At 50.4% G+C, this 25,836-nt stretch overlaps 3 protein-coding genes across 5 annotated transcripts; 2 read left to right on the plus strand and 1 right to left on the minus strand.

The window, feature by feature from the left end:
* Window positions 1–95: 95 nt before the first annotated feature.
* LOC136190360 (triple functional domain protein-like) lies at window positions 96–18,921 on the plus strand. The gene is made up of 66 exons (XM_065978490.1): window positions 96–284; window positions 340–399; window positions 730–853; window positions 917–1,007; window positions 1,069–1,182; window positions 1,237–1,353; window positions 1,410–1,587; window positions 1,666–1,922; window positions 1,969–2,091; window positions 2,141–2,332; window positions 2,391–2,756; window positions 2,832–3,518; window positions 3,572–3,694; window positions 3,751–3,942; window positions 4,001–4,378; window positions 4,434–4,556; window positions 4,611–4,802; window positions 4,855–5,175; window positions 5,227–5,349; window positions 5,412–5,963; window positions 6,015–6,140; window positions 6,193–6,372; window positions 6,428–6,862; window positions 6,964–7,161; window positions 7,469–8,295; window positions 8,347–8,413; window positions 8,475–8,575; window positions 8,636–8,795; window positions 8,858–9,115; window positions 9,170–9,560; window positions 9,616–9,772; window positions 9,830–9,884; window positions 9,941–10,204; window positions 10,261–10,791; window positions 10,840–11,332; window positions 11,388–11,436; window positions 11,499–11,601; window positions 11,652–11,874; window positions 11,932–11,965; window positions 12,018–12,289; window positions 12,345–12,730; window positions 12,784–12,887; window positions 12,940–13,009; window positions 13,059–13,151; window positions 13,202–13,294; window positions 13,352–13,402; window positions 13,462–13,578; window positions 13,638–13,796; window positions 13,851–13,946; window positions 14,005–15,232; window positions 15,295–15,385; window positions 15,467–15,667; window positions 15,729–15,867; window positions 15,971–16,094; window positions 16,143–16,218; window positions 16,282–16,434; window positions 16,486–16,600; window positions 16,659–16,731; window positions 16,780–17,364; window positions 17,425–17,503; window positions 17,563–17,763; window positions 17,815–17,953; window positions 18,006–18,126; window positions 18,180–18,255; window positions 18,320–18,469; window positions 18,523–18,921. The coding sequence occupies exons 1-66, from the start codon at window positions 206–208 to the stop codon at window positions 18,671–18,673; spliced, it is 14,187 nt and encodes a 4,728-aa protein (XP_065834562.1). The 5' UTR covers window positions 96–205; the 3' UTR covers window positions 18,674–18,921.
* On the minus strand, window positions 18,742–21,612 carry LOC136190363 (uncharacterized). 3 transcript variants are annotated; one of them, XM_065978495.1, is made up of 11 exons: window positions 21,535–21,612; window positions 21,262–21,472; window positions 21,161–21,203; window positions 20,902–21,106; window positions 20,735–20,844; window positions 20,542–20,666; window positions 20,399–20,483; window positions 20,131–20,345; window positions 19,950–20,071; window positions 19,854–19,899; window positions 18,742–19,795 (listed from the first exon to the last, which is right to left on the minus strand). In XM_065978495.1, exons 2-11 carry the CDS (start codon window positions 21,467–21,469, stop codon window positions 18,939–18,941), a joined length of 2,016 nt encoding a protein of 671 aa, XP_065834567.1. In that variant the 5' UTR covers window positions 21,470–21,472; window positions 21,535–21,612; the 3' UTR covers window positions 18,742–18,938. The 3 variants fall into 3 exon arrangements, with proteins under 3 accessions (XP_065834567.1, XP_065834566.1, XP_065834568.1); XM_065978494.1 differs by having other exon boundaries at window positions 21,539–21,601; XM_065978496.1 differs by having other exon boundaries at window positions 21,532–21,598.
* LOC136190362 (DNA ligase 4-like) lies at window positions 20,930–25,798 on the plus strand. The gene is made up of 27 exons (XM_065978493.1): window positions 20,930–21,120; window positions 21,250–21,470; window positions 21,526–21,869; window positions 21,928–22,005; window positions 22,058–22,224; window positions 22,321–22,444; window positions 22,501–22,620; window positions 22,668–22,879; window positions 22,934–23,080; window positions 23,145–23,203; window positions 23,251–23,353; window positions 23,405–23,464; window positions 23,513–23,613; window positions 23,664–23,758; window positions 23,813–23,908; window positions 23,970–24,089; window positions 24,141–24,220; window positions 24,275–24,380; window positions 24,433–24,585; window positions 24,643–24,735; window positions 24,783–24,871; window positions 24,926–24,974; window positions 25,028–25,192; window positions 25,242–25,321; window positions 25,370–25,412; window positions 25,462–25,568; window positions 25,622–25,798. The coding sequence occupies exons 3-27, from the start codon at window positions 21,699–21,701 to the stop codon at window positions 25,755–25,757; spliced, it is 2,754 nt and encodes a 917-aa protein (XP_065834565.1). The 5' UTR covers window positions 20,930–21,120; window positions 21,250–21,470; window positions 21,526–21,698; the 3' UTR covers window positions 25,758–25,798.
* Window positions 25,799–25,836: the final 38 nt, after the last annotated feature.

Genomic DNA, 25,836 nt, shown 5'->3' on the forward strand with positions numbered 1-25,836 from the left:
CACATAGCCTCATACCCTCACACATAAACGAAGACAAAATAGTAGCTTACGATTATACGGGTTTCTGTCTGTCAACAGCCTTGTGGACTATCCGGGCGCTCGCCAAAGTTTTGGAACTGCAGTGCGTAACAAGAGCCGTTGTCGACGTTTCTTCATTCTAGAGGCTCTCGGAAGCGCTCGAGGCATATTTCCGACAGGCAAAAAAATGGCCGCCGTCGACGATCAGGGCCTTTTCGACGGCGACGACGAATTGGATCCTCGCGGACCGCCAATCGCCGCTCACGGTTCGAAAAACGCAAAAACGAAGCGTTCGCCCGCTAACGATCGATCTGAATACAGAACGAATCGAATTGAACGACGTTCTGGGCCTGCTACAATCCCGTCTAGCCATTCTAACGGGTACACGAAGCATCCGCGAATTCGACCACTTTCCTTCCCCAACGGGACTCGCGGGGGGGCCTCGAGGCAAAGAACACGATCGCGTCACGAACAGACGCCTCTAATGGAAGGGGAGGCGGAGAGAAATTGCTTTAGGGAGCGTGGGATGGGAAGTTTTCGCACACAGTTCTCCGATCGCTACACTTTTCGTCGCGACGCGCGCGTTCGTCGTTCGTTCGCGCGCGCGCGCGCGCGCTTCCCGCGCGACGCGCATTTTTTCGACGACGTGTGGGACCCCTTTCGCGAACGAAAAAGGAAGAAGGGCTCATTGTAGCACTTTATTTGTTTTAGGCGGTCGCGACAAGAACGGTGCGTGGCTAATAACGTTTCCCGGACACCCGGGCGGTCGTCGAACGGGCGATTTGACGTTCGACGATCTTAAGAAGTTGCTCGTTTTCTTGGTTCAAGTGGCGAGGTATTTGACGCGAAGGCGGGGACGCGCCCGTTTACCGACCACGCCCCCTCTTTTTCTTCTCAGTTCCGAAGATAAGAGACCCGCGTTCTCGGCGCTCATCGACGCGCGAAACGAGACGTGGCAGTTTTGCAAGTTCGTCGTTCGAGGTTTACAGGTGAGAAAAACGAGAAGAAGAAAAGGGAGGGGAGAAGAATAAACTTTTGTGGAATTTTTAGCATTTTTTGGGAGAGCGCATGCAGGCGGCTTACATTCTTGAGCCGACCGGGTTTTGGAGTAAGAGACGTTCGAATACGATATTGAAGAAGGAGAAAGGACAGTTGCAATTTGAAGTGAGAATGCTTACGCAATAAAATCAATTAATTAATTAATGGAGACTCTGAAAGACTATTCTATTATCGGCTCCGGTGAAATTAGGACGTTATATTGAGATGAGTCAGCTGAACGAAGATCTCGGCGGCTTCCTCAAATATAATCACTCTCATTGGATCGAAATTCGAAAAGTGAAGACAAATTAATACCTTGGGAATTATTTTTATTTTCTAATTTTTTGTCTTAGAGTTTTGATCAATTCATGACGGGCGTTCAACAGCTGTTCAAGAAAATGGACGACAAGCACAAGGACTTGAGCTCGCGACAGTTCGGCGCCACCGTCATCGAGGCGGAAGAGATGCTCGATCTCCATCGAGAAGAACACGGCGAAATCGTCAAACTTCCCGTCAACGTCCAAATCGAAGGCAAAAGAAAAATAGAAATCGCTATGGAAACAAACACGGAGGGGGTTAATTAATTAATTATAATTTCTATTCGCTCAGGTCAAAGTCTTTTGGAACGGATCGTTGGACGACCGGGCGGAATTCGCGGAAGTGGCGTCGAGACGGAGGGGGTAGAAGTGACGTCGAGAGGAGTCGTTCAGCCGGCGCTCAGTTTGGGTAACGTGATGCTGAAGGTGCAAAATCAATTGGAGAAGGTCAAGGGAAAGCGCGATCTCTTGGAAGAAGTTTGGGAACTTCGTCTCATCCAATTGGAGCAGTGTCTTCATTTTCGGGATTTTGAGCACGATATCAACGAGGTTGGCATAGTGATTGTATTTCATTTTGAAGAATAAATCGTTCTAGGCCATTGGCTGGTTTCATGGGCGTGGGGACACTTTTCTTGCGGAGAAAACGCCCGTGGGAACGTCGCGAGAAGAAGCGGAAGGATACATGATGCAGCATATAGGATTCGAAGCTGAAGCCAATGTGAAACTTATTCGCAATTTTCGTCTAAATTATCAATTATCATTTTTAGCAATTTTTTGATCGCTTGACGAAACTTCAGCAAAGAGGCGACGCTCTGCTCGAGGAAAACCAGTTTGCCGTCGCCGAAATCAATTCCAAATTGGGGCAAGCCGACGACGTTTTTCGCGTCTTCAAAAAGAGAATTGCACTGAGAGGACAACGTCTCGCTCTCTCGGCGAAATTCCACTCCGTCGCCGAAGAGGCGAGACTTTTATTAAAAATTAAAAAAAAATCAAAAACTAATAAATATTACTTTTTAGATTGAGACTCGCTTGGACGAACTCATGGACGGCTGCGACGACGACGTCATCGCGTACGACGCCGAAGCCGCCGAACATTTACTGGGACGATTCAAATTGGGATTGGAGGAAGTCGACGATATGTTGGATCACATGCACGGAATAGGCGAAGGTCTCATGGATTTGCTACAGAGTCAAGAGATGAGCGAGGGAAGCATGCAGCGACGTCACTTCGGCGATCTCTTTCGGCAGACGACAAAGCATTTTATGTTCGTCACGGGTCAGTTGGTCGATAAGAGGGATCAGTGCAGGGCTATGGTCAAGGGAAAGCAGAATAAATTGGAACTTTTTCTCCAGTTGGGAAGCTGCGAGCAAGACACAGATAAGGTACAGTAGTAATCCTTTAGGCCGATACTTCCGGCGTTATTAGTGTTATTCTTCTGTTTCTCTTCTCTCTTCAAGATCATCGACTGGCTTTTGAAGGCATCTGATCTCGTTCTCGCGAGCCAATCAGACATCGGCAACTGCGAACAAGCGGCGCGCGATCTTCAACAAGAGCACGGCGACTTCGTCTCCAAAGCGTCGGCGACGCACGAAAGCGGTCTCCAACTAATCGACACGGCGCAAATTCTTCGCGAGCGCTGCGCTCTCCCAACGGAACCGTGCATCGAACGACACCAACGCTTGGAAAACGCGTGGACGAACGTCTCCGCGGCGATGGCCGAGCGAACGAGTCGACTCGAAATGTCGACGGTGTTTTATCGCGACGACGTCGCGCTGAACGATCGCCTGGGAAAAATCGTCGACGAGCTGCGTCGTCAGGAGCGCGTTGCCAACGTTCAAGCCGTCGAGCAGTTGATGGTGCGCTATCAGCGCGTACGCGATGCGGCGAAGACGTTGTACGACGAAACGAATCGTCGCGGACTGGAGTTATTAGATCGGATTGGGGACGAGGATGGGAGCGGTGGCGGCGGTGGCGGCGGCGGCGGCGACGACGCCGTGGAAGTCGTCGCCGTTCGCGCGCTGATTTCGACGCGAATTGACGCCCTAGCGGAGCATTGGGGAGAAGTGGAACGCGAGTGGGCGTTGAAGATGAAGCAGTTGGAGCAGCTGATGGGCGTGAAGGATTTTGAAGACGAAGTGCAGCAGGTGAGAATCGAGAAAGTTCTCGTGCCAATCTATATTGGTCTTCTTCTCCTAAGGTTTTGTTGTGGATCGAGAAGGAGACGACTGGTAATTTAGCGGCGCGGAGTAGCGTAGGTCATTCTCTTGCCTCGTCGACGGAACTTCTTCGCGAAACGGAAACTTTTCAGCACGAGGCTGCTGTATGATAAGAATCTGCGCGCGTTCGCCTTTTTTTCACGACCATCTCTTTCTGTAGGCAATTCACGAGAAAGTCGAACGACTGACAGCGCAAGCGAGACAGGAAATCAGTCGCGGATCTTTGTGTAGAGATCAATTCGAAGCGGGCGCCGTCAAACTCGATCTCCAGTGGAAGCAATTCAGCGTTCGTCTGCTCCACTGGAAAAGCCTTCTTACAATGGCCGTCTCATTTTTCGAGAAAGCGGACGAGGTCAGTAAAAAGAAAAGAAACGGAGCTAAATGACGTTGACTCCTCTTCGTTTTTCTAGTTCAATCAATTTCTCGTCAAAGGAGTCGAATCTTTTCGATCGGTTGCGCTGGAGAGTACCGTCGAAGGAATGGAAAAACTTCTCGGCGAACACGGAAAACGAACGGCCACGCTCAAAGACATGACCAAGTCGACTATGAACGAAGGAAGCGCGCTCTTAGATCGTCTCAAGCATCCCGGAAAGGAACTGCAGTTCGGCGACGGAAGCAGCGACGGGGAAACGATTCGCGTGAACTACGATCCCAGCGTCGGATTTCTCGGCTCGTTCTTGACGGAATTGCAAGACCGTAGCGAACAGTTGGACGACATGTGGACGGCGCGGGGACGAGCTCTTCAGCAGGCCTTGGAATTGAGAAAATTTGAGGGAAACTATCGAGACGTAATAGTGACGTCTCGATTGTTTTAATTTTTATTGACCAGGTTTTTTTTCGAAGGTTTCTGTCTCGGTCGAAGCCGTTGCTGCTAGTATGGAAACTTCAGCATTGGAAATTGGCCCGTCAGTCGCCGCGTTGATGTTGCTACAGGAGCAGCACGACTCACTGGAAGCAGACGCAAAGGTATGCCAGAAAAAAAAATAACAAAGAAATAATGTGCGAATTTGTTTTCTTTAGGCTGTTGTGACGAAAATGGCTCGCTTGGGGGAAATCGGCGAAGCCTTGGTGAAGGCGGGACATTACGCGGCGGCCGATATTCGACGATCGGTGCGCAGCGTGGCGCCGAAAGTGCGCCGACTCGCCGCCGCCGTTCTCGAAAGACGCAAAGTCCTATCGAAAACAAGCGAATTTCAGAAAAAATCGAAACAGGTAAAGAGAGCCCTTTACATTGTTTCAAAAAAAAAACTAAACGTTTCTATAGCTTATCCTCGTCATGGACGAAATTCAGAAGGGAATGGTCGACACGGGGACGCTTTCGAGCAAAGATTCGTGCGCTTCGGCGCGAGCCGGCCACGCGCCCGTCATCCAGGAAATCGACAAGTGCGCCAGCGTTCTCGACGAGGAGAGTCGCGCCTATTTGCAGTACGTCGTCACCGTGCCGCGAACCAATTCGACGAAGATTCAAGCGTTCGTGAAAAAAGTCGGCGAGAAGATCGGACAATTGCGACTCATCTGGCAGGAAAAATTAAAACGCCTCGATTTTCTAATGGAGGGTTTTGGCTATAGGGAAAAAGTACAGGAGGTACGTAGACAGAGAAAGAGTCGACTGAATTTAGCATTATTTTCTAAATAGACCACGGAGTGGATCAGTCAAAAGGCTTGGGAGTTTTTCAGCTCGCATCGCCACATGGGACAGAACCTTGCCACGGCACAGGAAGCTTTGCAAGTCTACGAATCATTCGAAGAAAATTCCAAGGTAAAAAAATTTATCAGTACATCTACGCACCATCATGGACCCCGTTTCTCTCCTTCTCTTAGTCCATACACACTCAAGTGATTGCCTTGTATCAGCAAGCGGACAAGCTTCTCAGTTCGGGCCAACGCGGCGCCGACATCTACAAATCCGAATCGGATCGTCTCATCAGCGAATGGCAGCACTTTCTCAATCACCTCGACAAGAGCAGTCAACTTCTCATCCTCTACGTCTCCTTCTACAACGCCGCGCGTCAATTCGGTCTTCTTCTCAACGAATTCGAAGCGTACATCGAGGATTTGAACGAGCAGGTTCTCCATCATCAGAGCACGCGCGACACCGACGCTCAATTGGCCGAATGCAATCGGCAAATGCAGAAACTCGCCTCGCAAACCGACGCCCGATTGAAAGCGTTCGCCGAAGCGACGGCGCAATACTTGGCGCAAGTTTCGCGTCGCTGGCCCGTACTGGACACGCAGCCGGCGAGCGTCGTCGCTTCGAAAGTCGCGAAGGATTTGCAGGAACGGCAACAGCAGCTCGAAGCGATTTGGGAATTGCGTAAGGGCTCCGTTGAACAGGAGGCAGAAATTCAGCAATTTCAGCAGCAGACGCAGAAGGTGGGGACTTCCTTTCGCCTACGTTTGTTTTTCAAATGATTTTTACTTTAGCTCGTCGCTTGGCTTCACGCGAGAACGGACGCTTATTTTCAGCAATACGGCCCCGGGCTTCCCGTCGATTCGAGTCAGGCGAAAGAGCGGCAAGAGCAGTTGGCGAAATTTCAACGAGAAACCGACGTAAGCGTCACGATTCTCTCCCCAATGTTTCTAAAAAGATATCTATTATTAGGAAAACGTGAAGCAGATTCGGCATTTGTTGACTGAAGGCGAGCGGCTTATTCAGGACGATCATCCCGTCCAGAGCCAATACGAGCAGTTGCGAAACGCCATGGAACAATTCGTTCGACGAACGACTCAGCACAAGGCGATGCTCGAAATCGCGCACACGTTTCACCAAGTCAAAGAAGACGTATGGAAGAAGAGAGAGAAAAAACACGAGATGATGTTTCTTTTCGTTTCTCTAGCTCTCCGTCCAGTTGAAACGGCTTCGAGACGACGTCACGGCGACTCGACTTCCCGAAGACGCGACCGAAGCGGCGTCGGAAAAACGCTCGCTCGAAGAACGCTGGCTAAAGATTTCCTCCTACATGGATCGGCTCTCGACGCTCGCCGTCGACATCAAGCAGCACGGACGTCGTCAGAAGCAGAAAAATCCGGCGGCGTCGCTCGATCATCTCAAGTCGCAGTGTCAAGCTTGTGAACGATTGGTGAAGGCGCGATTGGAGAGATTGGGTCGCTCGCTCGTCTCTTCGGAATTTCTCGCGGCGGCGCGCAAAGCGTGGACGGTGCTTAGGCGAAAGATGGACGAGTATTTCAGCCAGTCGGCCCGCTTGGGCGAGAGTCATGCTGTCGTCAACGAACAGGAACGACAATTGATTCACTTCGAAGATGACATCATGGTATTGTTTTCCCCTCCGTCTGTAGAACACATGTTTTTTCCGTTCCTCTCGGCGAAAAATCTTGTTGGAAAGCCCCTAACCGCAGCTCGTGATTTTTTCAGGTTTTGCGACGACGAATGGGGGAGCTGATTGACGAAGGACGACGAAAGGCGCTGTCCGAACGATCGGCGGGATCGACGTCCGTCGTCGCCGGGCAAGTGGAGTCGATGGAAGAAGTCGAGCAGCAGTTGATCGCGCAGATCGCCGAACGAAGAGAACAACATCAACTCTATCTGCTCTTCCACTCTCACGCAGACGAGGTAAGTATTAGTCCCTTAGGGAAAAGATTCCTCAGGAGGGTCACCCCCTATAGCATGCGAATTTCTCCTTCCATTGTTATAATGCGTGAGATGCCTCCGGCTTGAGCGCTGCTAGAAAGCGTACAAGAAAGCCTAGGTCATTTATTAGACGCTTATGCGGAATGGAAAAGCGGAATCCTTGCACCTATCTCGTCTCGCCCTGATCGCGAGGTGTCCCCCCCTCGGGGCGCGTAGGCAATTTCGCTTTCCATTGTTACGATCCCCGTCGACTTGACTCCGTTCTCATTCTCCCATCGTCATCGTTCAGGTTCGCAAGTTGTGCCGCGACGCGACGCTTCGTTTCAAAGAGGCGCACAATCGCGGTCTCAGCGCGACGAGTTCGTTGAACGACGTCGAAGCGGCGTCCGATCAGCTGCACGCCTTATTCGATCGCATGGACGCCGCCCAACGCGATCACCTAAAAACCCTCGACAGCCTAGTGTATCAAATCGACGACGACGACCCGACGACGATCGTCGACGATCTGCGATCGCAGACCGCCGACGTCATGGATCGCTACAACGCAATCAGTTCCCAATTGGACGCGCGCGAACGCGAGCTGCGACGCAAGCGAAAGACGAGCAGCAGTTCCGGACGTTTTGTCATGGAATCGGAGGAGGATTCGTCCGACGCCGTTTTTGTGACGCGCGAACGGGCGACGTATCACGAAGCGGGAGCGGTCGTTGCCGCGTCGAAGAAGCGAAAGAAATCCAGCGGACCGCCCAAATCGTTGATGTCGTCGCTCGTCGCCGCGTCGATCGGCGCTTTCGGATTGTCGGAGAGCGGCGACTCGAGCGCTTTCTACGACGACGATTCGCCGAATGAGATGCAGGATGAAATGCGACTGGCGGCGACGGCGGCGGTTCCGTCGCCGGCGCTCAAGCGACCGTCGGCGGCGGCGGCGATGCTCAAACGACGTCTCTCCGGAACGTTGGAAGTGGAAGCGGACGACGTCGCCGTCGTCGTGAGCACGCCGGAAGACGTTGAGACGATGCTCGGCGTTTCGGCGTCGAAAGAGGACGATGACGACGAAGAGGAGGAGACGGACGCCGGCGAGGATGCGAAGGAGATGCGCAAGGCGATGAAGAAAATTGAGTACGATGAATTGTCGCGCGTCGTTGAATATTTTGCATATTTTTGCCTTAGCTACGTTTTGGGTGAATTGATTAAGACGGAAGTGGATTACGTCACCAAGCTGAGAACGGTTGTCAAGGTAAAAAATATGCCAAGGATATGGGATGGTCAGGGGTTGCTATTTTCTTCGTGTTTCTTAGGGATTCTTGCCCAGAATGGACGGGCATCGCGTGCCAACGATACTGGAGAACAAAAAAGATCAGATATTTGCCAATATTGAAGAGATCTATAACTTTCACAAGTACTCGTTCCGTTATTTTTGCTGGTGGCGATCTAAAGATATCCTTTCTCTCTCTCTCAGAGTCTTCGTCAAGGATTTGGAACAGTATCAACACCAGCCTCAACAAGCGTGCATGTGCTTCATTCGCGAGGAGAAAAACTTCTGGATCTATTTCCCCTACTGCAAGAACAAATCGCAATCCCAGAAAGTTCTCGACGAGTACGGCGGCAATTTCTTCGACGTACGTGCTGCGACTTAGAATCACCCCCGAAAATAATCGAAAAAAATTTTTTGATGTCTTAGGATATTCGAAAGGAACTCGGTCTTCCGCTTTCGCTTGGATCCTATCTCTTGGAGCCCGTCCAACGAATGATGCGCTATCAGATGCTCTTGAAAGAACTCGTCAAATACGCCGAACGAGCGCGATTGGATTGCGCCTCCGATCTTCAGGCAGCCGTCAATGCGATGCTGAGAGTGCCAAAGGCGGCAAACGATGCTCTACATCTCAATTTGCTCGAGGGATTCCGGGAGAAAATCGACGAACGAAAGCTTCTTTCTCAGGTCAGCGCGAAGAGGTATAAAACGAATAAATTTAATTTTTTCTTTCTCTCGTAGGAACCGTTTTTGGTGTGGCCGTCCAAGCCGGGCGACAAATTGAAGAAAAAGGGCCAAGAAATGCACGTCTTCCTTCACGAGGACATGGTCATCTTCTGTCGCCGGGAAGGCGACAGTAAGGTGGAGAAAAACGCCAAGGAAGCCCTGCGCTACGTATTCAAAAATCGTCTTTTGACGTCCGCCATGGGCTTGGTCGAGAATTATCGTCAGAGTCCCCACCACGCTCCCGACAAAATGAAATTCGCTCTCACCTTCGGTCAGAGCACGGTAAACACGCAGCAATTCGTTCTGCAGCCGGTCGGAAGCGATTCGAGAAAACCAGAAGAAGTGAAACGATTCTGGGTCGACGAAATCAGAGCCCTGCTACAGAGACAACTCGAGGCGGCGAGAGGTAAGAGAAATTGCGAAGGATTTTTTTAATCAATTTTATTCTAATCTCGCCTTAGCGTTGCAAATACAGAATTTGGGTGATAGGAAAAGGACGTTTCATCCTCTGAAAAAGAACGACGAAACGAAAAAGGAAGTCTCGCCTTTGGCTCGGCCCATGTCGAAGACGTTTTCTCTCTCGTCGCTGTCGGGATCTGAGAGCAGTGAAGCAACTCGGTAAGGAAGGGAAAAAACGTATGTATTTGATTAAAAATTCACGTGGTGCGTTTTTAGAGATTTTGACATTCAGGCGCCGAGCGTCGAACAAATTCCCGAACACACGATGGCGGTAAAACCGTAGCGCATAAACCAAACCGTGCATCATACGTATCCCTTACTTCCCAGGGCCCAACCGACTACATCGCCGTTCGCGATTACGTCGCTCGCACCGAAAGCGAAGTCTCCGTCCAAGTCGGCCAACGAGTTGAAGTTATAGACGCGGAATCGCAACGCGGCTGGGCTCTAGTGTGCACCGAGCCGACCGAGACGTCGGGCCAGATGGAAGGATACATCCCAATCGAATACATTCAACCGGAAAGCACGGCCTCATTCACTCAGCTACCTCCACGCATTTCAACTCTATCCCAGTGGCCAGCATCTATGAAGAAGGTACTTCTAATTAAAACTCAATAACTAATTGATTTATTGACTATTGATTTATAAAGTCTTCTACAATTGGATCAGTCTACAGTGGAAGAACTCATTCTGTTATGACTCGCCAATCGGCCGTCAGTTCCCTTCAAAGAGTCTCCAACGCCACGGCGTCGTCAACGTCGACGGTCCGCGCGCCGTCGGCGGGGGTCCCATCAGTGGGACGAGCTTCCAACGCTTCTGCGTCGTCTTCGTCGTCGTCGTCGCGCGGTCTTCTCGACGAGGAATGCGTTGTGCGTCAGGACTTTGTCGCCGAGGACGAGTCGATGGTGAGCGTCAAGAAAGGACAGATTGTCGTCGTTCTTGACGCGTCGGTCAAAGACTGGCGATTGGTTCGCGTTCCGGAATCAGAGACGTCGGACGCGAAAGAGGGCTACATTCCGCTATCGTGTCTTTTAAAGCAGCAGGCGCCGCCGCCGCCGCCGCCGCCCATGACGCCGCCTGTTCCGGCGACGATCGAAGACGAAGAACCAGCGCCGCCTCCGCCCGTTCGAAGTCAATCGTCATCGTCATTGATGTCAAGAACGTCGTCACAGGCAGCAGACGTAAATTTAATACTAAATAGAAAAAATAGTATTAATCTTATATCTCAGCTTCCCGAGCTCGTTTTCGTCGCTCAGGCCGACTTCGAAGCGACGGACGAAAGCCACGTGGACTTGAAACTCGGTCAGCACGTCGAAGTCATTGACAAGACGTCGGTCGAAGGCTGGTGGATGGTGAGAACGTTGGAAGAGGATCTCAGCGAGGAAGGCTTCGTGCCGGCAAGACTGCTCGCTAAGCGGCTCATACGAGCTCAGCGCGAGTCGAGAACCGGAAGCGTACGCACGTCGTCGTCGTCGTCAAGCGTGCGCACGTCGTCGAGAGCGAGCGGACGGGAGATTCACAACGAGACGGCGTTGGTTCAGCGAGTCGACGAATTGACGTCGGTAGATGAGGACGTCGAGGAGGAGGAGGAGGAGGAGGAGGCGAGAGCTGGAGTACCGGCCGTCGTGCCGCCGCCGCCGCCGTTGCCTGATTATATGAAGATGGAAACGAAAGAGGAGTCGGAGAAGAAAGTCGTGGAAAAGAAAGTTTTGACTGAGAAAGGTATCTCGTGCGATTCGTTTGTGTCTTTGCTTTGAAATATTCTCTCTTATTATAGATCAACTAAAGCTTTCGTTTCAAAGTGAACTGGCGAATGTTCTGAAAAGGCAACGGCATTGGGAATTAATTAAGATTAGAATTTATTTGACGTTGCTTTATCGTTATTCAGAAAACTGAAGACCCCGAGCGTAGATCGATCGACGCTGTACAAGTCTCAGTTCTTACAATCTGATCCCGTACACGAGGAAATAACAGAAGAACACATCGAAGAGGTTAGTGACATTCGCTTCTCTTTTTCTCGCTCATTGACCGTTCGTCGCAGCTTCCCGCCAACGGCATTTACTACTACGCTTTCTCTTCGTATCGTCCGACCGACGACACGCAACTTCCTCTCTTTGAAGGCCAAAAACTCGAGATCATCGACTCGAAACTATCCGATTGGTGGCTAGCGCGCATTCCCAATCCGGCGACGGGCCAAGCGATCGAAGGATGGGTACCAACGAATTATCTCCAGGACGTCGAATCATACGAGAGCGAGCACGGAGGTAAGAAAAACAGATAGATACAGTAAAAGAACGACGAATTTAGTTATTTTCCTGCAGTACCCCAGCCGGATCCAGAGCCGTCACCTACCAGGTAAATAGAAAAAAAAGATAGACAGGGCTCTCTTATCCTTTTTTTCTTGCAGTCCCCCGGCGGTGGTTGGAGAGGAGAAGCCGACTTCGGGTCTCTACCGAGCTATTGCGGATTTCTCTGCGCTTCACGAGGGCACCGTTCCTTTGATCTCCGGCGATCTTGTTCGAGTGATTGACAGGAAGGACGGCTGGTGGCTCGTCAGCTCCGTCTCCGAAGACGGCTCCGGTCCCGAGGGATGGGCGCCGGCGACTTATCTCGAACCGGAAGGCGGCGAAGACGAAGCGGACAGCGGCTTCGATTACGCGAAAGAAGCGAGACTAGCAGGTGAAAGGGACTCCGCGCCGCGTCTTCGTCCTCCGTGCGAGATTCTTTTTTTTAGCCGATTTCTTGAAGAAAATCCTCGGCGGCGACAACTGGGACTTATCGGAAAGCGGAAGTTCTCTCGACGAAGACGAGGACGACGAAGAAGAGGAGGAAGACGACGACGACGAAGACGAGGAATCGAAAACGACGACAATGGCGAGCACCAGCCGCAGCAACGGTGCCGTTAGCGTCGGCGTGGCGGATCCTCCTCGGCCGGAAACTCTACCGCCTGTCGTCAGCGGAGTCGTTCAGCCGACGTTTGTGTCGACGCACGGCGACATGATGTCGCCGGTGACGGCAATGGATCACGTTCAGGACGCGCTTCTCAAGCGGAGCTACGTCATGGAGGAGTTGATTGACACGGAGAAGGAGTACGTCGAAAACATGGAGTACGCGATTCGAGTGAGTTTGAGAGTCACGTAGAATTGACGCGATCATATTTTCGACGTGTTTAGCACTATTACAGTAAAATGGACGATGCCAATGTGCCGGCTATTTTGGTCGGCAAAAAGGACGTTCTCTTTGCCAACATGCCGGAAATTTTGGAATTTCACAAGAAGTGAGACCATCTCATTATAAATAGAGAAATCGATGTATTTTCTTCGTCGCAGCACTTTTTGCAGCAACTTGGTAGCATGCGGCGACGATGCCCAGGCTATGGGAAGGTGTTTCGTTGACTACGTACGTTGTTCTTCTATTTCGTTTTGTACTACGACCTTTTCCCGCACAGGAGGAAAAACTACAGGCGTTGTACGTGGCTTATTGCCAAAATAAGCCGAGAAGCGACGCCGTCCTGCAGGATCCGAGCAAATCGTTTTTTGACGTCAGTATACCCGGTACGTTGACATGATGCGTCATAATTTAATTTTTTAGGACATTCAAAGCGAGCTGAAGGACAAGGCAAACATATCGGGCTATCTAATGAAACCAGTCTGGAGAATCACAAAATATCAGCTTCTACTAAAGGCGAGTATATATAGTTATATAGTCGAAAGCGTTTAGAGCGCGTTTTTTCTTACGAAGGACTTGGTGAAATACACAAAAAGAGCGAGTCAAGACGTAAGGGCACTCGAGGTTCGTTTGCAGCCATCCAACTCGAAGCATCGTTATAACGCCGCCGCTTTCTCTTCTAGACGGCGCTCGAAGAATGCCTCGAGATTCCGCGAAAGGCGAACAACGCTCTAGCGTTCGCAATGCTGGAATCACCGGCAAAATTCGACAAAAGCATCGTGGGCGATCTTCTATTGCAAGTACGACGAGAGAAGTCTGTTCTTTTTTTGCGTTGTCTAATCGACGCGCCTTGATATAGGACGCCTTTCTCGTTTCCAAGTCGCGAGGTGCCGAACGCCGGCAGGTCTTCCTCTTCGAACGGCTCCTCGTCTTCGCGAAAATCAAACGCGAGAGCGGCAGTCTATTGAACCCGACGAGCCACGAAAAAGTGACGTATCAGGAAAAAACTCGTCTCAACGTGAGTCGCTTCGAAACGCACGCGTCCTGTGAACGATTTTTTTTCTTGGAACAGATGGAACAAGTCATGCTAACCGTCAACGTCGATAACGATCCGTGCAAATTCATGTTATCTGCAGGTGGAAAGAGCAGTACGAAATATTTTCTAAAGGTAATTAATTAATCACGAAACAGGGGAGGGGATAGAATAACGACGTTTTTTTCTTTAGGCGCAGAAACCAGCTATTCGCAACGCTTGGGTCGAAGAGATTCAAAATCTTCTAACCAGTCAACTTCTCCGAATAAAATCATCCCGTCTCACTCGTCAAGCGAGTCCCTGCGACATGCGACTAGGCGAAAACTCGGACTCTGCGTCGTCGTCGACGACGACAACAGCGTCGTCATTGATGGCGCCGGAAACGGCGCACAAATCGAAACGAGGAAAGAGTCTAAGTCGAAGCAGCATGAAAAACATTCAAATGAAAGAGAATCTTCGCTGGATCGGCGCCTTTGACGCCGTCGACGGCGGAGCCGGCTCGGCGGCGAAAGGCGGCAAGCGACCGTCGTTTCAGAAAGACAAGGAAGGCAGATCGAAGATCTCCATCGAATTAGTCAAATCCGACACGCGCACGCTCATAACCGTCGGCGAAACGTACGTCGTACGCGACGACGTAACGACGGACGAAATCCTCCTAACGGCGAACGAGCACGTTTCCGTTCTGAGCAGCGACGGCAAGGGAAATTATCTCGTCGAGTCGAAAGACGGCGAATCGGGCTGGATATCGGGTCAGTGCTTGCGCGACGAACGCGACGTCGTCGAAGCGACGCGCGACTCGCCCAAGCTCATCGGCGGCGGCGACGACGTCGTCGTTCGCTGCACGAAAGGTCAGACGGCGCATTTGCGTTTCGCGCTCGTCGCCAATCCGCCGGCGTCGGTGAAGTGGTATCGCGACAGCGTCGAATTGCCGTCGGACGACGGCGGCTCTCGTTATTTCTATCGCGCCAACGCCGTCGACGGCGAGGCCGTTCTCGACGTTCTGCGCGCCGTTCGCGACGACACGGGCACGTACAAGTGCGTCGCGACGAACGAACTCGGTTTGGATTCCGATACGATTTCGCTGGAAGTTCAAGACGCGCCCGATCCGCCGTCGCGCGTTTGGGCGACGAACGTTTTCGCCAAATCGGCGCAGGTGAATTGGATTGCGCCCGATCACGACGGCGGATCGCCCGTGCTTCATTACACGCTCGAGAAATTGGCCGTCGACGGAAGCGCCGCCGTCGTCGGTTGGGTCGAAGTGTCGTCGTGCTGTCGCGACGCGCAGAAAACCGTTTTTCAACTCGACGAAGGAACGGGATATCAGTTTCGCGTCTTTTCGATGAACGCGATCGGAAAGAGCGCGCCCAGTCGTCCGTCCGAAGTCGTGACGACGCGAAAGAAACACGGTTCCTTCGATCGAGGTCTCGCGCGCGCGAGTCCGCCTCATTTTTGAAATATTAGAAAAATTTTTTATTGTTTATAGATCGTAGCGGGAGTCCGTACAGAGGTCAGATCGTCGACATCAAAAACGAAGACGTCTCTAGGTACTACGAAGTGAAAGAGGAAATAGCCACGTAAACATACGCATCTAATCGCGCTTCCTATTGATTCTACTGGCATGTTTTTCTTCTTCCTCTCCTCCTTGTTCGTCTCAGCGGAAAATATGGTCCCATACTTCGATGCGTGCATCGACGCAGCGGTCTCTCGTGCGCGGCGAAAGTAATGAAATTTCGGCCCGGTCAGCTCGACATCGGACGGCACGAAGTCGACATGCTGAACGGACTTCGTCATCCGAACATCGTCTATCTGAAAGACGCCTTCTTGACTCAACGCACTCTAACTATCGTCACGGAAATGTGATAGATAACACAGACTCTTTTCTCTCCCCCCCCATCGGGTAATAATGGTCTGATGTAGGGCCGACGGCGGGACTCTGTTCGACAACATACCCGAGTTTGAGATCTTTACCGAGGCCGATGCAAGCCGCTACGTGAAGCAGATCGTATCGGCGTGCAGTTATCTACACGATTTCGGCTTGGTTCACTTGGATCTGAAGGTTTGCGAACGTCCTAGTGGGGGGGCTCCCACGGTGTTTCTTCAAATGATCGTCTCCTTTGAATAAATACATAATTAAGTATTGATTACCATTCTTTTTCTAGCCGGAGAATATTCTCTTGGAACGTCACGACTCCGACATTGTTAAGATCATCGACTTCAGCAAAGCCCAGCGACTCAAAGCCGACAAGGATATTCGAATTGTGTACGGAAATCCCGAATTCGTCGGTACGAAAAATAAGAAATTTATTGAGTCTTCATAATCGTCCTCTTCAGCTCCAGAAGTTCTTAGCTGCGAGCCCGTCAGCGAGACAACGGACATGTGGAGCATCGGAGTTCTTACTTACGTGATGTAAGTGACGTGACGTCAGTCGCGTCGAGACAATTTCACTCGTCCTTTTTTATTTCTGCGAAGGCTGAGTGGAATTTCGCCCTTCCATACCAACGAATCGCAGTCGATCTACCTAAACATCGAAAGCGCGGCGTACACGTTCGCCTACGACTGTTTCGATAAGATATCAACGGAAGCGAAGCAATTTATAAAGCAGCTTCTGATAGCCGATCGACGGTAAGCATCCCGACGTATATTTTGCACACTTATCACTTTATTCCTTTATAGTTTTCGATTGAAAGTGGACGCCTGTCTCAATTCGGCGTGGCTTCAGTCCAGAGCGCCGAGAACTCGTCTCGACACGAAGGAACTTCGAAATTTCGTATCGCGTCGTCGCGAGCAGGTGGAGAGAGCGTGGGGATTTGCACTTGCAGTACGCTTTGAATTTTGACTTTTTCTAGGCTGTTCCCTCGACGCCACGAACGAGAATCGGCTTCGAGTCATCGCAGAGACGAGCCAGCTACGAAGACGAAAGTAAGAGAGGGAAACATCAATATTTTAACAAATAATCCCTCTCTTCAGCGCCGCCCGGCTTCTCCGTTCTCCTTCAAAACGTTCGCGTTCCCATCGGTCGTACGGCGTCGTTCACCGTCTCCGTATTCGGCTATCCGGAACCGATCGTCCGATGGTACAAAAACGACGAACCGATCGCCGCCAACTCCGACGATTCGCGCGCGAAAATCCGCTCCGGCGGCGATCTCTACTCCTTCGTTATCGTCAACGTCGAACGACGCGACGCCGGCACGTATTCGTGTTCGGCGTCGAATAGCTTCGGTTCGTCGACGACATCGGCGAAATTGCAGATCGACGACAATCCGGCGGCTCCCTATCGTCCGTCGGCGAATCAATTAGAAGCGACGTCGGCGCTGGTTTGCTGGGAGGCGCCGACTTCCGAACCGACGAATGTCGTCGAGTCGTACGTCGTCGAACGTCGTCGTGCCGATCACGATACGTGGGAAGTGGCGGCGTCCGGCGTGACGAGTTGTTCGTACATTGCCGACGGTCTTCTGCCCGGACACGGTTATCAGTTTCGCGTCGTTGCCGTCAGTCGGACGGGGCGGAGTCAGCCGAGCGAGTGTACGGGAGTCGTGACGCTCGAGGAGCAGAGTAAGGAGAAGAAAGAAGACGGGGTTCGTCATTTGGAGGGGAATTTTTTTCGTTGTGTAGCTGGCGAGGCTGCGGCGGAAATTCAACTGCGGAACGGAAATCCGGACGACGCTTACGATATACTTGAAGAAATAGGACGGTTAGTGAATTCAAATCAATTATTTCTATTCAATTAAGACTTTTAATTTTTTTCTTTAGAGGTCGCTACGGTGTCGTCATGAAGTGCCGAGAGAAGAGCACGGATTGGGTATACGCGGCCAAATTTATTCCCATGGATCGGAAGCGGTCCGAGGACGCCTGGCGCGAGTTGGAAGTGATGCAGATGGCGTGCCATCCGCGATTGGCGAGTCTCCACGAAGCGTTCGATTCCTCGTCTCATCTCGTTCTCATCAGCGAATAGTGAGATAAATAATAGATAAAGAAGAAATAGACGATAATTTTTTTTCCTAGCGTGGAAGGTGGTCGCCTTTTCGATCACTTGGCCGGCTTGGAGACGTGCACGGAAGACGACGTGATGAGCTACATGCGACAAGTTCTCGAAGGCTTGGACTATCTCCACCAGAGAAACATCGTCTATCTAAACTTATTGGTACATTTTCGCGAAAACACCGATCGTCGACTTTGAATATTTTTTGTTGTAGCCTGAGACTATCCTACTGGGCGGAAGCCGCAAGGAAATCAAGCTCATCGACTTTGGACGGGCGAAGGTTTTAACCGGATGGAGTGTAGTGAACAAGACGGCTGCAAGCATGGATTTCATGGGTAAACAGCTCCAAATCGTCTCCTAGATCATTCTCATTGTTAAATTCACGTAGCTCCCGAAGCCCTTACATCTCAACGAGTATCCGGAGGCACGGATATATGGAGCGTCGGCGCCGTAGTCATTACCCTGTACGATAAAAGGAGAAACGGCTTCTTTTTTTTTAAATAGCAGTGCGTGTCTTCTTCTCCCCAGGTTGACAGGGACTCCTCCCTTCGCTGGGAACACCGACGAGGAGACGATCGAACGAACGCGCAAGCTGGAATATACGAGAGGAAACGTCTTCGCGTCTCTGTCTCCCGAAGCGGTGGAATTCGTGCGCGAGCTTCTCACCCTCGATCAAAAGTAAGTTCGCTAGACAAATCGTCCAAGTCTCGTCGATGCGCTGTTCGTTGTAGCGATCGCCCGATGGCGTGCGACTGTACCAAACTGCCGTGGATGAAGGCGACGGCGGCGCAGTCGGCTAAGCGGCAAAAAGTCATCGTACCAACGACAGACTTGCAGGCGTACATACGCCAGCGAAACTCGAAGTTAAGTCGCGCAATTTGACGCAAAAAAACGAAAGCCACTTCGCGCTAGGAACCCCCGCTTTTCAAATTCGTTTCTTCCTTTAATAATTTTTATCTTTTTTTTTTCTCTTTGACGTGACGTTTTGAGGTCATAGCCATAGTTTCCCCTACTCCCTCTAAGGCTCGAGTGTACCGTTCCTTTTCTCTTTTTTTTGTTGCTACGTTAATTATAGTGGCCCACCAATAAGGTGAATTATTATTATAAAGTAATCAAAATTCTAAATAAGATACCCACGCAGCCCTTTTTACAGTCGTGCCGGCGACCTCAACATCGTCCACGACGACGACGACGGATTTCTCTTCGCCGTCAAAATCGATTTGAGCTGTTCCGGCTTGGGGCTCTTGCTCTCCCACGCCGCCGGCGTAATTTTCGAAGACTTTTGTTCAACGCGCCCGTAGAAACGTCGTCGCGGCGGCAAAGCACCGAACCTCTTCCGCTGAAGCGAATCAGACGTCACCGGTCGGAGAGAAACGAGCGGAACCGTCGTCGGCGTCGCGTAGATGAGATTAGGCGTCGACGACGATGACGACGACGACTCGGATTTTGTGGAGGAAAAACTTCGACGGATAGCGAAAGTGGCAGCGTTTCGCTTGCTCACGAGCGACGCGTTGCCGCCACCGCCGCGACCTCGGCCCCTCGAGAACGATTGCGATAAGGTCAGTTCAATGTTAGGGGTTTTAAGTAGAGGCCTTGGGGGATTAATAGGCTTAGGCGCCTGGGCGACGGGGCGTCGTACGAGTTTTCCCGTCGTCGGTTTAGGAGCCGTCACTTTTGGCGACGATGTGATGATGGGAGGCGACACGGAGCGTCGACACGAACATCGGCTGTGATTTTGCCGACTGTCCGGACGCGCTTCGTCGACTACGATTACTTTCGATTTGCTGACGGGCGGAAGTGACGGCGACGGCGGCGGTGACGCCGCGCGCAGAGAGGGAGACGGAACGGGGTCACTGCGGTTGAATTCTTCAGCTGAAATATTGGGAATGACGACCGGCACCGGCGGCGGCGGCGGACTCATTTTCAGCACTTGGTCCGAATCGCTTGTGAGTCCGGCGTCGCTCTCGACGTCCGTCGCGTCGCTGTCTTCAACTGCTTCCCATTCTATGATAGTAAGGAGCTCGCTACTGTACTCCGCCACCTCGTATAGCGTTCAACTCACCTGGCTGCCCCGTTATGGCTAAAATGTGCCATGATCCGCATTTTATCTGCGAAAACGCGGCGTGATATTTTATTTTGTAAAGGAGACACCACCAACCTTCGCGATTTTGCGACCGTCTGTGTCAATGCGAAGTGGCGTCCACTGTCGGTTGCCTTCAGGTCTATCACTGAACATGACTCTATTGGTGTTCTTGCCCCACATGTACAAATTGCCGTCAGCTGAAATACACGACGTCGATTTAATCGCTCGTCCGACGTACTTATATTATTATTATTACGCGTGATGGCGACGCTGAAATTTTCGCCGGCAGAAATCTGCGCAATGGCGCCGTCAAAGGCATTTTCGGAAATCGCCTGGGGCAACGTCAGACGAGTGATTTCCGTATCGTGACCGAGTTGACCCTCGATCCCCACCCCGAAGCTGTACACTGTGCCTGATCCGGACAGTAGCATGGAGTGAGCGGATCCGCACGCAATAGATCGTATGCGCTTCCTACGAAAAGACAACAGTCGTGAGAAAAAAAAAGATGCTTTGTCAGCACTTACGATACAGGTATTCTGATCGGCTTCAGTATATTTTTGTTTCGTCCTAGAGCTCTCGAATAGCCCCAGGCAAAGACGTGCCCTTTTTCTGCAAAGAAAACACACAGCGAGTGCATATGCAAGAACACGACGAAATCTTGCCCCACCATCAATGGCGAGCGAATGATTCGACCCACAGCCGACGTCGCACATCGACGGCAATTCTTCGATCGGTTTCGGCACGACCGAATCTCCGGCATCGCCCAAGCCGAGCTGCCCGAACGAGTTGCTCCTGCGAGAGAGAGAAACGAGAGAGATGCAATCAAAGAAAAGCAAAAGGCAAATGAGACGGAAACTCGCCCGCAAGATGCCACCGTCCCGTTGAATAAAAGAAAGAGCGTGTGCCGCGAACCGCACGAAACGTGGCTCACTTTGCAGTGCTGCAGGCTCCGCATCAATTGCGGTTTGTACTGGCAAAAAAGAGGTACGTAAAGCATCGAATAGAGATAATCAAACGATTTCTTCACATGATTTCGCTTATAGTCTGGCGATCTGAAGTCGTAACCGAGCTGGGCGCTGAAATTGTTGCCGCACGTGAACACGCGTCCGCTCTCCGTCACGATCATAGTGTGCCGACCGCCGCAGTCGACCATGCGTATCATCGGCTGGAGAAGGACTTCGAATTGAAGACGCTGCGGCGTCGCGTGATTCGTCCGATCGTCGTTTCCGAGCCTGAGAATCCCGAGGTGCACGCGAACGCGCCCTAATGTTTGTATAGGAACTTACTGCCCGCTGTTACCATTGCCCCACGCGTAGACCTCGTTATTTTCTATCGCACGACTAATGGTTAGCTAATGGGCGCTTTTCTCTCGTAGGTGACGTCGAACCGGTAAGGACGGCGCTGTGGCTGGCACCGCAAGCGACGTATTTCACCCCGCAGCCGCCTCGACCGAAAAAATCCAATTCGGCTCTGGCGAGAGCGACGTCGGCGGAGTCCCCGTGGCCGTGCTGGCCGAACTCGCCGCCACCCCAACTGAGCAAGGACCCAGCTTTGGCCGTTCCTCGTTTGTCACGATCCCGATCCGACGTGAACATGGTCTGAAAATGTCAAGAGAGAGACATGTCAGGCTGTCATTGTTTATCGTGGTTAGGTTTACCACCTACGGTGAAGCCAAGGAGTTGAAACAAGGCTGTCTCTCTGTTCCTCTCCTTCGTCACTGGTGTTACCCCGATCAACACACGGGAACTGAGAGTCGGAGGCAGGAAGTGACCAGCAGGCCAGGGGGTCCCTCCCCCTTATCTATCCTGGCTTTTCCTACACAGTATGACCATGTCTTCGAGTGTCGCCGAGAAGGTCCCCTTTCAGGACCTGTGCCTTCTTTTCGCCAAAGTGGCGTCGACAAGCGGCAAAGACGCAAAAGCGCAGCTCCTCAAATCATTCGTCGAGCACTGGCGCCAGCTCCACGCCGAAATGCACGCCGACGACGAAACGACGGTAAGAACAGACGATTTCGTCGTCGAAAACAAAAGAAGACCCCTTTGCGCAAAAACAGGACGATTCGTTTCATCCCGCAATGCGACTCATCCTTCCTCACGTCGACCGGCAACGGCTCGCCTACGGAATGAAAGAGGCAAGTGTGAACGTGCATCCGACTCGCGGTTCGCTTTTTCATTTTTTCTTAGGTACTTTTGGCTAAGTTCTACATCGACGTTCTCGGCATTGCAAAAGAAAGCGACGACGCGCAGAAACTGCTGAAATATCGCGCGCCGCGCACGGCTCGTCAAGAGGCGGGCGACTTTGCGAGCGTCGCCTATTACGTGCTCAAAAATCGCTGCCCAGAAACGGGAAGGTCAGAAAAAATTAATTAAATAATTAATTAATTAATTAAAAAACATCGACGCAGACAAATTCATTTTTTTCTCTCTCTCTCTCTCTCTCTGTTCAGTCTGACAATTGCAGACGTGAATAAGGATTTAGATGACTTGTCTCTCTGTAACTCGAAAAGAGATCGCGAGGGAATGAAACGAGCAATGATGCATCTGCTTCGAAATCTGAGCGCAGTCGAACAGGTGAGATATATAATCTATATGTTCAGTACAGCACACGTGTCTCTGAGTGGTTTTAGAAATGGCTCATTCGAATCGTACTCAAAGACATGAAAATGGGAATGAGTGAAACGTCCGTCTTTCGCGTCTATCATCAGGACGCATTGGATCTTCACAACGCGTGCACCAATTTGGAAAAAGTCAAAAAATCTAATTCATATATATTTTATCTTATTTATTTCTATAGGTGTGCAAGGATCTTCGCGATCCTTCCGTGCGTCTCGTGGAGAACGAAATAGCGCTCTTTCAGCCGTTTCGACCGATGCTCGCGAGCCGCGTGAGCATCAGTCAGGTGACGCGTCTCATGGATCACAAGGAATTCTTCATGGAGACGAAATACGACGGCGATCGCATGCAGCTTCACAAAGACGGCGAAAAATATCTCTACTATTCGAGAAGGTAAATAGAAAATTTTCGTTTTTAATTACTAATAAATGAGCGGGACTTTTTTAGCTCCAAAGATTACACGTCATCGTTTGGGGCATGTCCCACTGAGGGAACGTTCACGCCGGTCATTCATTCGACGTTTTCTTCCAAAGTGACGTCATGTATTTTGGACGGCGAAATGGTGGGCTACGATCCCGTCACCGAGTGCTTTATGTGAGCGCGCGCGCGAGAGAGAAAAATAGCGAGATACTATTTCTAAATTGATTTTTCTTTATAGGCCAAAGGGAGAAAATATTGACGTGAAGTCGCTGGGTGCAGGAATGGGCAAAAAAGGCGGTGAGCTTAAATTCTCTATGACAATAATGTCTTTATGAAGAATTTAGGATCAACGGCTCATCAATGCTTTGTTGTTTTTGACGTGCTCATGGTAAATGGAAAGAATTTAGGAACGGCTCCTTATCACCAGAGAATTAGCCATTTGCCTCAGTAGGATGATATGCGGTCCTCTCGTTTTTGTATCTCTTATTATGCCTCTAGAATATTTGAACCTCTAGTGGGTAGAATGATGATAAGCAAAACACAGAAAGCATCTACAAAGTAAATCCATTACGGCTCCTAATTACGTATATAAAAGAAGGGTATTAGAGAGGAGATAATTGCTGCTCTTAATGACGCGATTGATAAACGAGAGGAAGGCCTTATGATCAAGCATCCCGACTCAACATACCGTCCAGACAAACGAAAGGGTACACCAATATGAAAAAAAAAATCATGATCCCTCATCGCCGACTTTCAGGCAGCGGCTGGCTGAAAATCAAACCGGAATACATCGACAGTCTTAGTGACCAGCTAGATCTGGTCATCATTGGAGGATACTACGGACGTGGCAGAGTAGCGAAAACGTTATGAACTAAAAAGAATTTTCTTTGATTTTTTTTCTACTAGCGTCGAGGCGGAATGATATCTCATTTCTTGTGCGGTATTGCTGTTCCCTCGGACAATCCTTCTGACCATCCCAGCGTCTTTTATTCATTTTGTAAAGTAAGGAGGCGCGTTTTTCCCAATACGTTTTATTTGCTGCATCGTGGTGTTTTTATTCAAGGTCGGTACTGGGTACACTATTGAGGAGCTGAAGCAGCTGGGACGGAAGCTTGAACCGTATTGGAAACCATTTGACACGAATCGTCCGCCTTCTTCGGTCATCTTAGCTCCTGGGTTCAAGGTAGTGAGAAGGTAAAATTTTTTCAAAAAGTCGCTATTTCTAATTTCTTAGGAAAAACCGGACGTTTGGATCGAGCCAAGCGATTCGCAAATAGTTCAGATAAAAGCAGCCGAAATAATTGTGACAGACAAGTAAGCACCGAAAGAAAATTATGTGACTACCTACCTACCTACCTATCTACTTAGATTCAAAGCGAATTTCACCCTTCGATTTCCTCGTCTTGAACGCATACGCGACGACAAAAGGTGGTACGAGTGCATGAACTTGGACGAACTGAACAGGGCTCGACTGGTACGCATCTCCCTCCTCCTTCCACCCGCGCGATTCCCCTTCCCTTGCGCAGACGGCCCAGGGACGATTGACTCATCGTCATTTTGACGACGACGGCGAAGACGGCGGAACGCCGAAAAACAAACGAAAAGTGGCGATAAGGCCAGTGAGGCAGAGAGCCGTCGCCGCGCAGTTTCGACCCGCCGACGTGTCGTCTGTTTCTCAGGTAGAATGAATGCTAGAACGGCTACTGAAATCCTCTATCTCTCTCTCTCTATCTAAGGTCTCCAAAATGTTTGAAGGCGTAGAGTTTTGCATAGTGAATGGGTGTCCGGGTCAGAAGACGAAGGCGGAGTTGGAAAAAGCCGTCGTTGAGGTGCAAAAAAGTTTACCTGATTTTATATATTTTAATATGTATTCCAGCATGGTGCGAGTTTTGTCCAAGCTCCCGGTGTTAATACCCGTTACGTCATAGCCAATAAAATGACGATGAAAGTAAAGAACATAATCAGGTTAAAAATTCAGTCAGATCATAGATAGAGCAAATTCTAAGGTGTTTGCTTTAGTGCGGACGTCTATGACGTTGTCAAAGCTGAATGGCTTATTTCTTGTCTGGTATAGTTTCCTTATACAGAGGAGTGGATCTTTAGCGTTAATCGTCTTTTCAGAATGCTAAGAAACGCGTCATTCTAACGCCGTTGCACATGCATCACAAGTCGCCGTCGACGGCGGCTCAATTTGACATCGATTTTGACGAATTCGGTGACAGTTTTACGCACGATGTCGACGAACGTCAGCTGAAAGCGACAATGGCTATCATGCCTTCAGTTGACGTCAGTACTGTGTACTTCTTTGCTCTTTTAGTAGGCTGTATTTGCATAGATGGATCCCAGTGAAATAGGAAGGCTTGATGAGAGGTATTTTCCGGAAGCTACAGAAGAGGGATTGTTTCGAAGACTGAAGTAAACGGAAGAGGGAAATTATCAAAAATGTTTATTTTTTCCCTTTAGATTTTATTTGGATAAAAATGCTATTGTTGGAGATTCATTGACGGTATGCCATTTACTTACACATGTCACTCATTTGCGGAATTCTATTTTAGTCTTTTTCTTCTCCGCTGGAACTTGTCGGTTTGCATCTTCGCTATTACGGTGGAACTGTACCGGAATTGCTGACGGATGACGTCACTCACGTGGTCTTTGATTCCAAGTACGCACAAAAGGAAATAATTTCTATTTGGATGACTTTTGTTACGTTTTTAGTGATCTATCACGCCTTTCTGATATTCGAGCTCTTGCTCGACAGAGAGCGCGGAAATTTCATTGCGTAAAAAGTGACTGGGTTGCCTACTGTATAGGGCAACGTGCATTGCGCAATGAGCGTCCTTTTGAACCGTAAATAGTCTGGTCGTCTAAGCAACGGGCACGTCCCGGATCGAGCGATCATGACATCATTTCGTGATTCGAAGGCGGGCCCT

This window comes from Oscarella lobularis, chromosome 8 (genome assembly GCF_947507565.1).
Source record: "Oscarella lobularis chromosome 8, ooOscLobu1.1, whole genome shotgun sequence".
Taxonomy (NCBI): domain Eukaryota; kingdom Metazoa; phylum Porifera; class Homoscleromorpha; order Homosclerophorida; family Oscarellidae; genus Oscarella; species Oscarella lobularis.

What these genes read in the sequence shown, in the direction of transcription:
- LOC136190362 (XM_065978493.1), top strand. Translation starts at nt 21,699, where the DNA reads ATGACCATGTCTTCGAGTGTCGCCGAGAAGGTCCCCTTTCAGGACCTG. An exon ending in CGTGCACCAATTTGGAAAAA is followed by an intron (nt 22,621 to 22,667) that starts GTCAAAAAATCT and finishes TTATTTCTATAG; the next exon opens with GTGTGCAAGGATCTTCGCGA. An exon ending in GGATTGTTTCGAAGACTGAA is followed by an intron (nt 25,322 to 25,369) that starts GTAAACGGAAGA and finishes TTTTCCCTTTAG; the next exon opens with ATTTTATTTGGATAAAAATG.
- LOC136190363 (XM_065978495.1), bottom strand. Translation starts at nt 21,469, where the DNA reads ATGTTCACGTCGGATCGGGATCGTGACAAACGAGGAACGGCCAAAGCT. An exon ending in CAGACTATAAGCGAAATCAT is followed by an intron (nt 20,845 to 20,901) that starts GTGAAGAAATCG and finishes CTTTTTTGCCAG; the next exon opens with TACAAACCGCAATTGATGCG. An exon ending in TTTCAGCGTCGCCATCACGC is followed by an intron (nt 20,072 to 20,130) that starts GTAATAATAATA and finishes CGTGTATTTCAG; the next exon opens with CTGACGGCAATTTGTACATG.
- LOC136190360 (XM_065978490.1), top strand. Translation starts at nt 206, where the DNA reads ATGGCCGCCGTCGACGATCAGGGCCTTTTCGACGGCGACGACGAATTG. An exon ending in ACGGCGGCAATTTCTTCGAC is followed by an intron (nt 8,796 to 8,857) that starts GTACGTGCTGCG and finishes TTGATGTCTTAG; the next exon opens with GATATTCGAAAGGAACTCGG. An exon ending in ATACGAGAGCGAGCACGGAG is followed by an intron (nt 11,875 to 11,931) that starts GTAAGAAAAACA and finishes ATTTTCCTGCAG; the next exon opens with TACCCCAGCCGGATCCAGAG.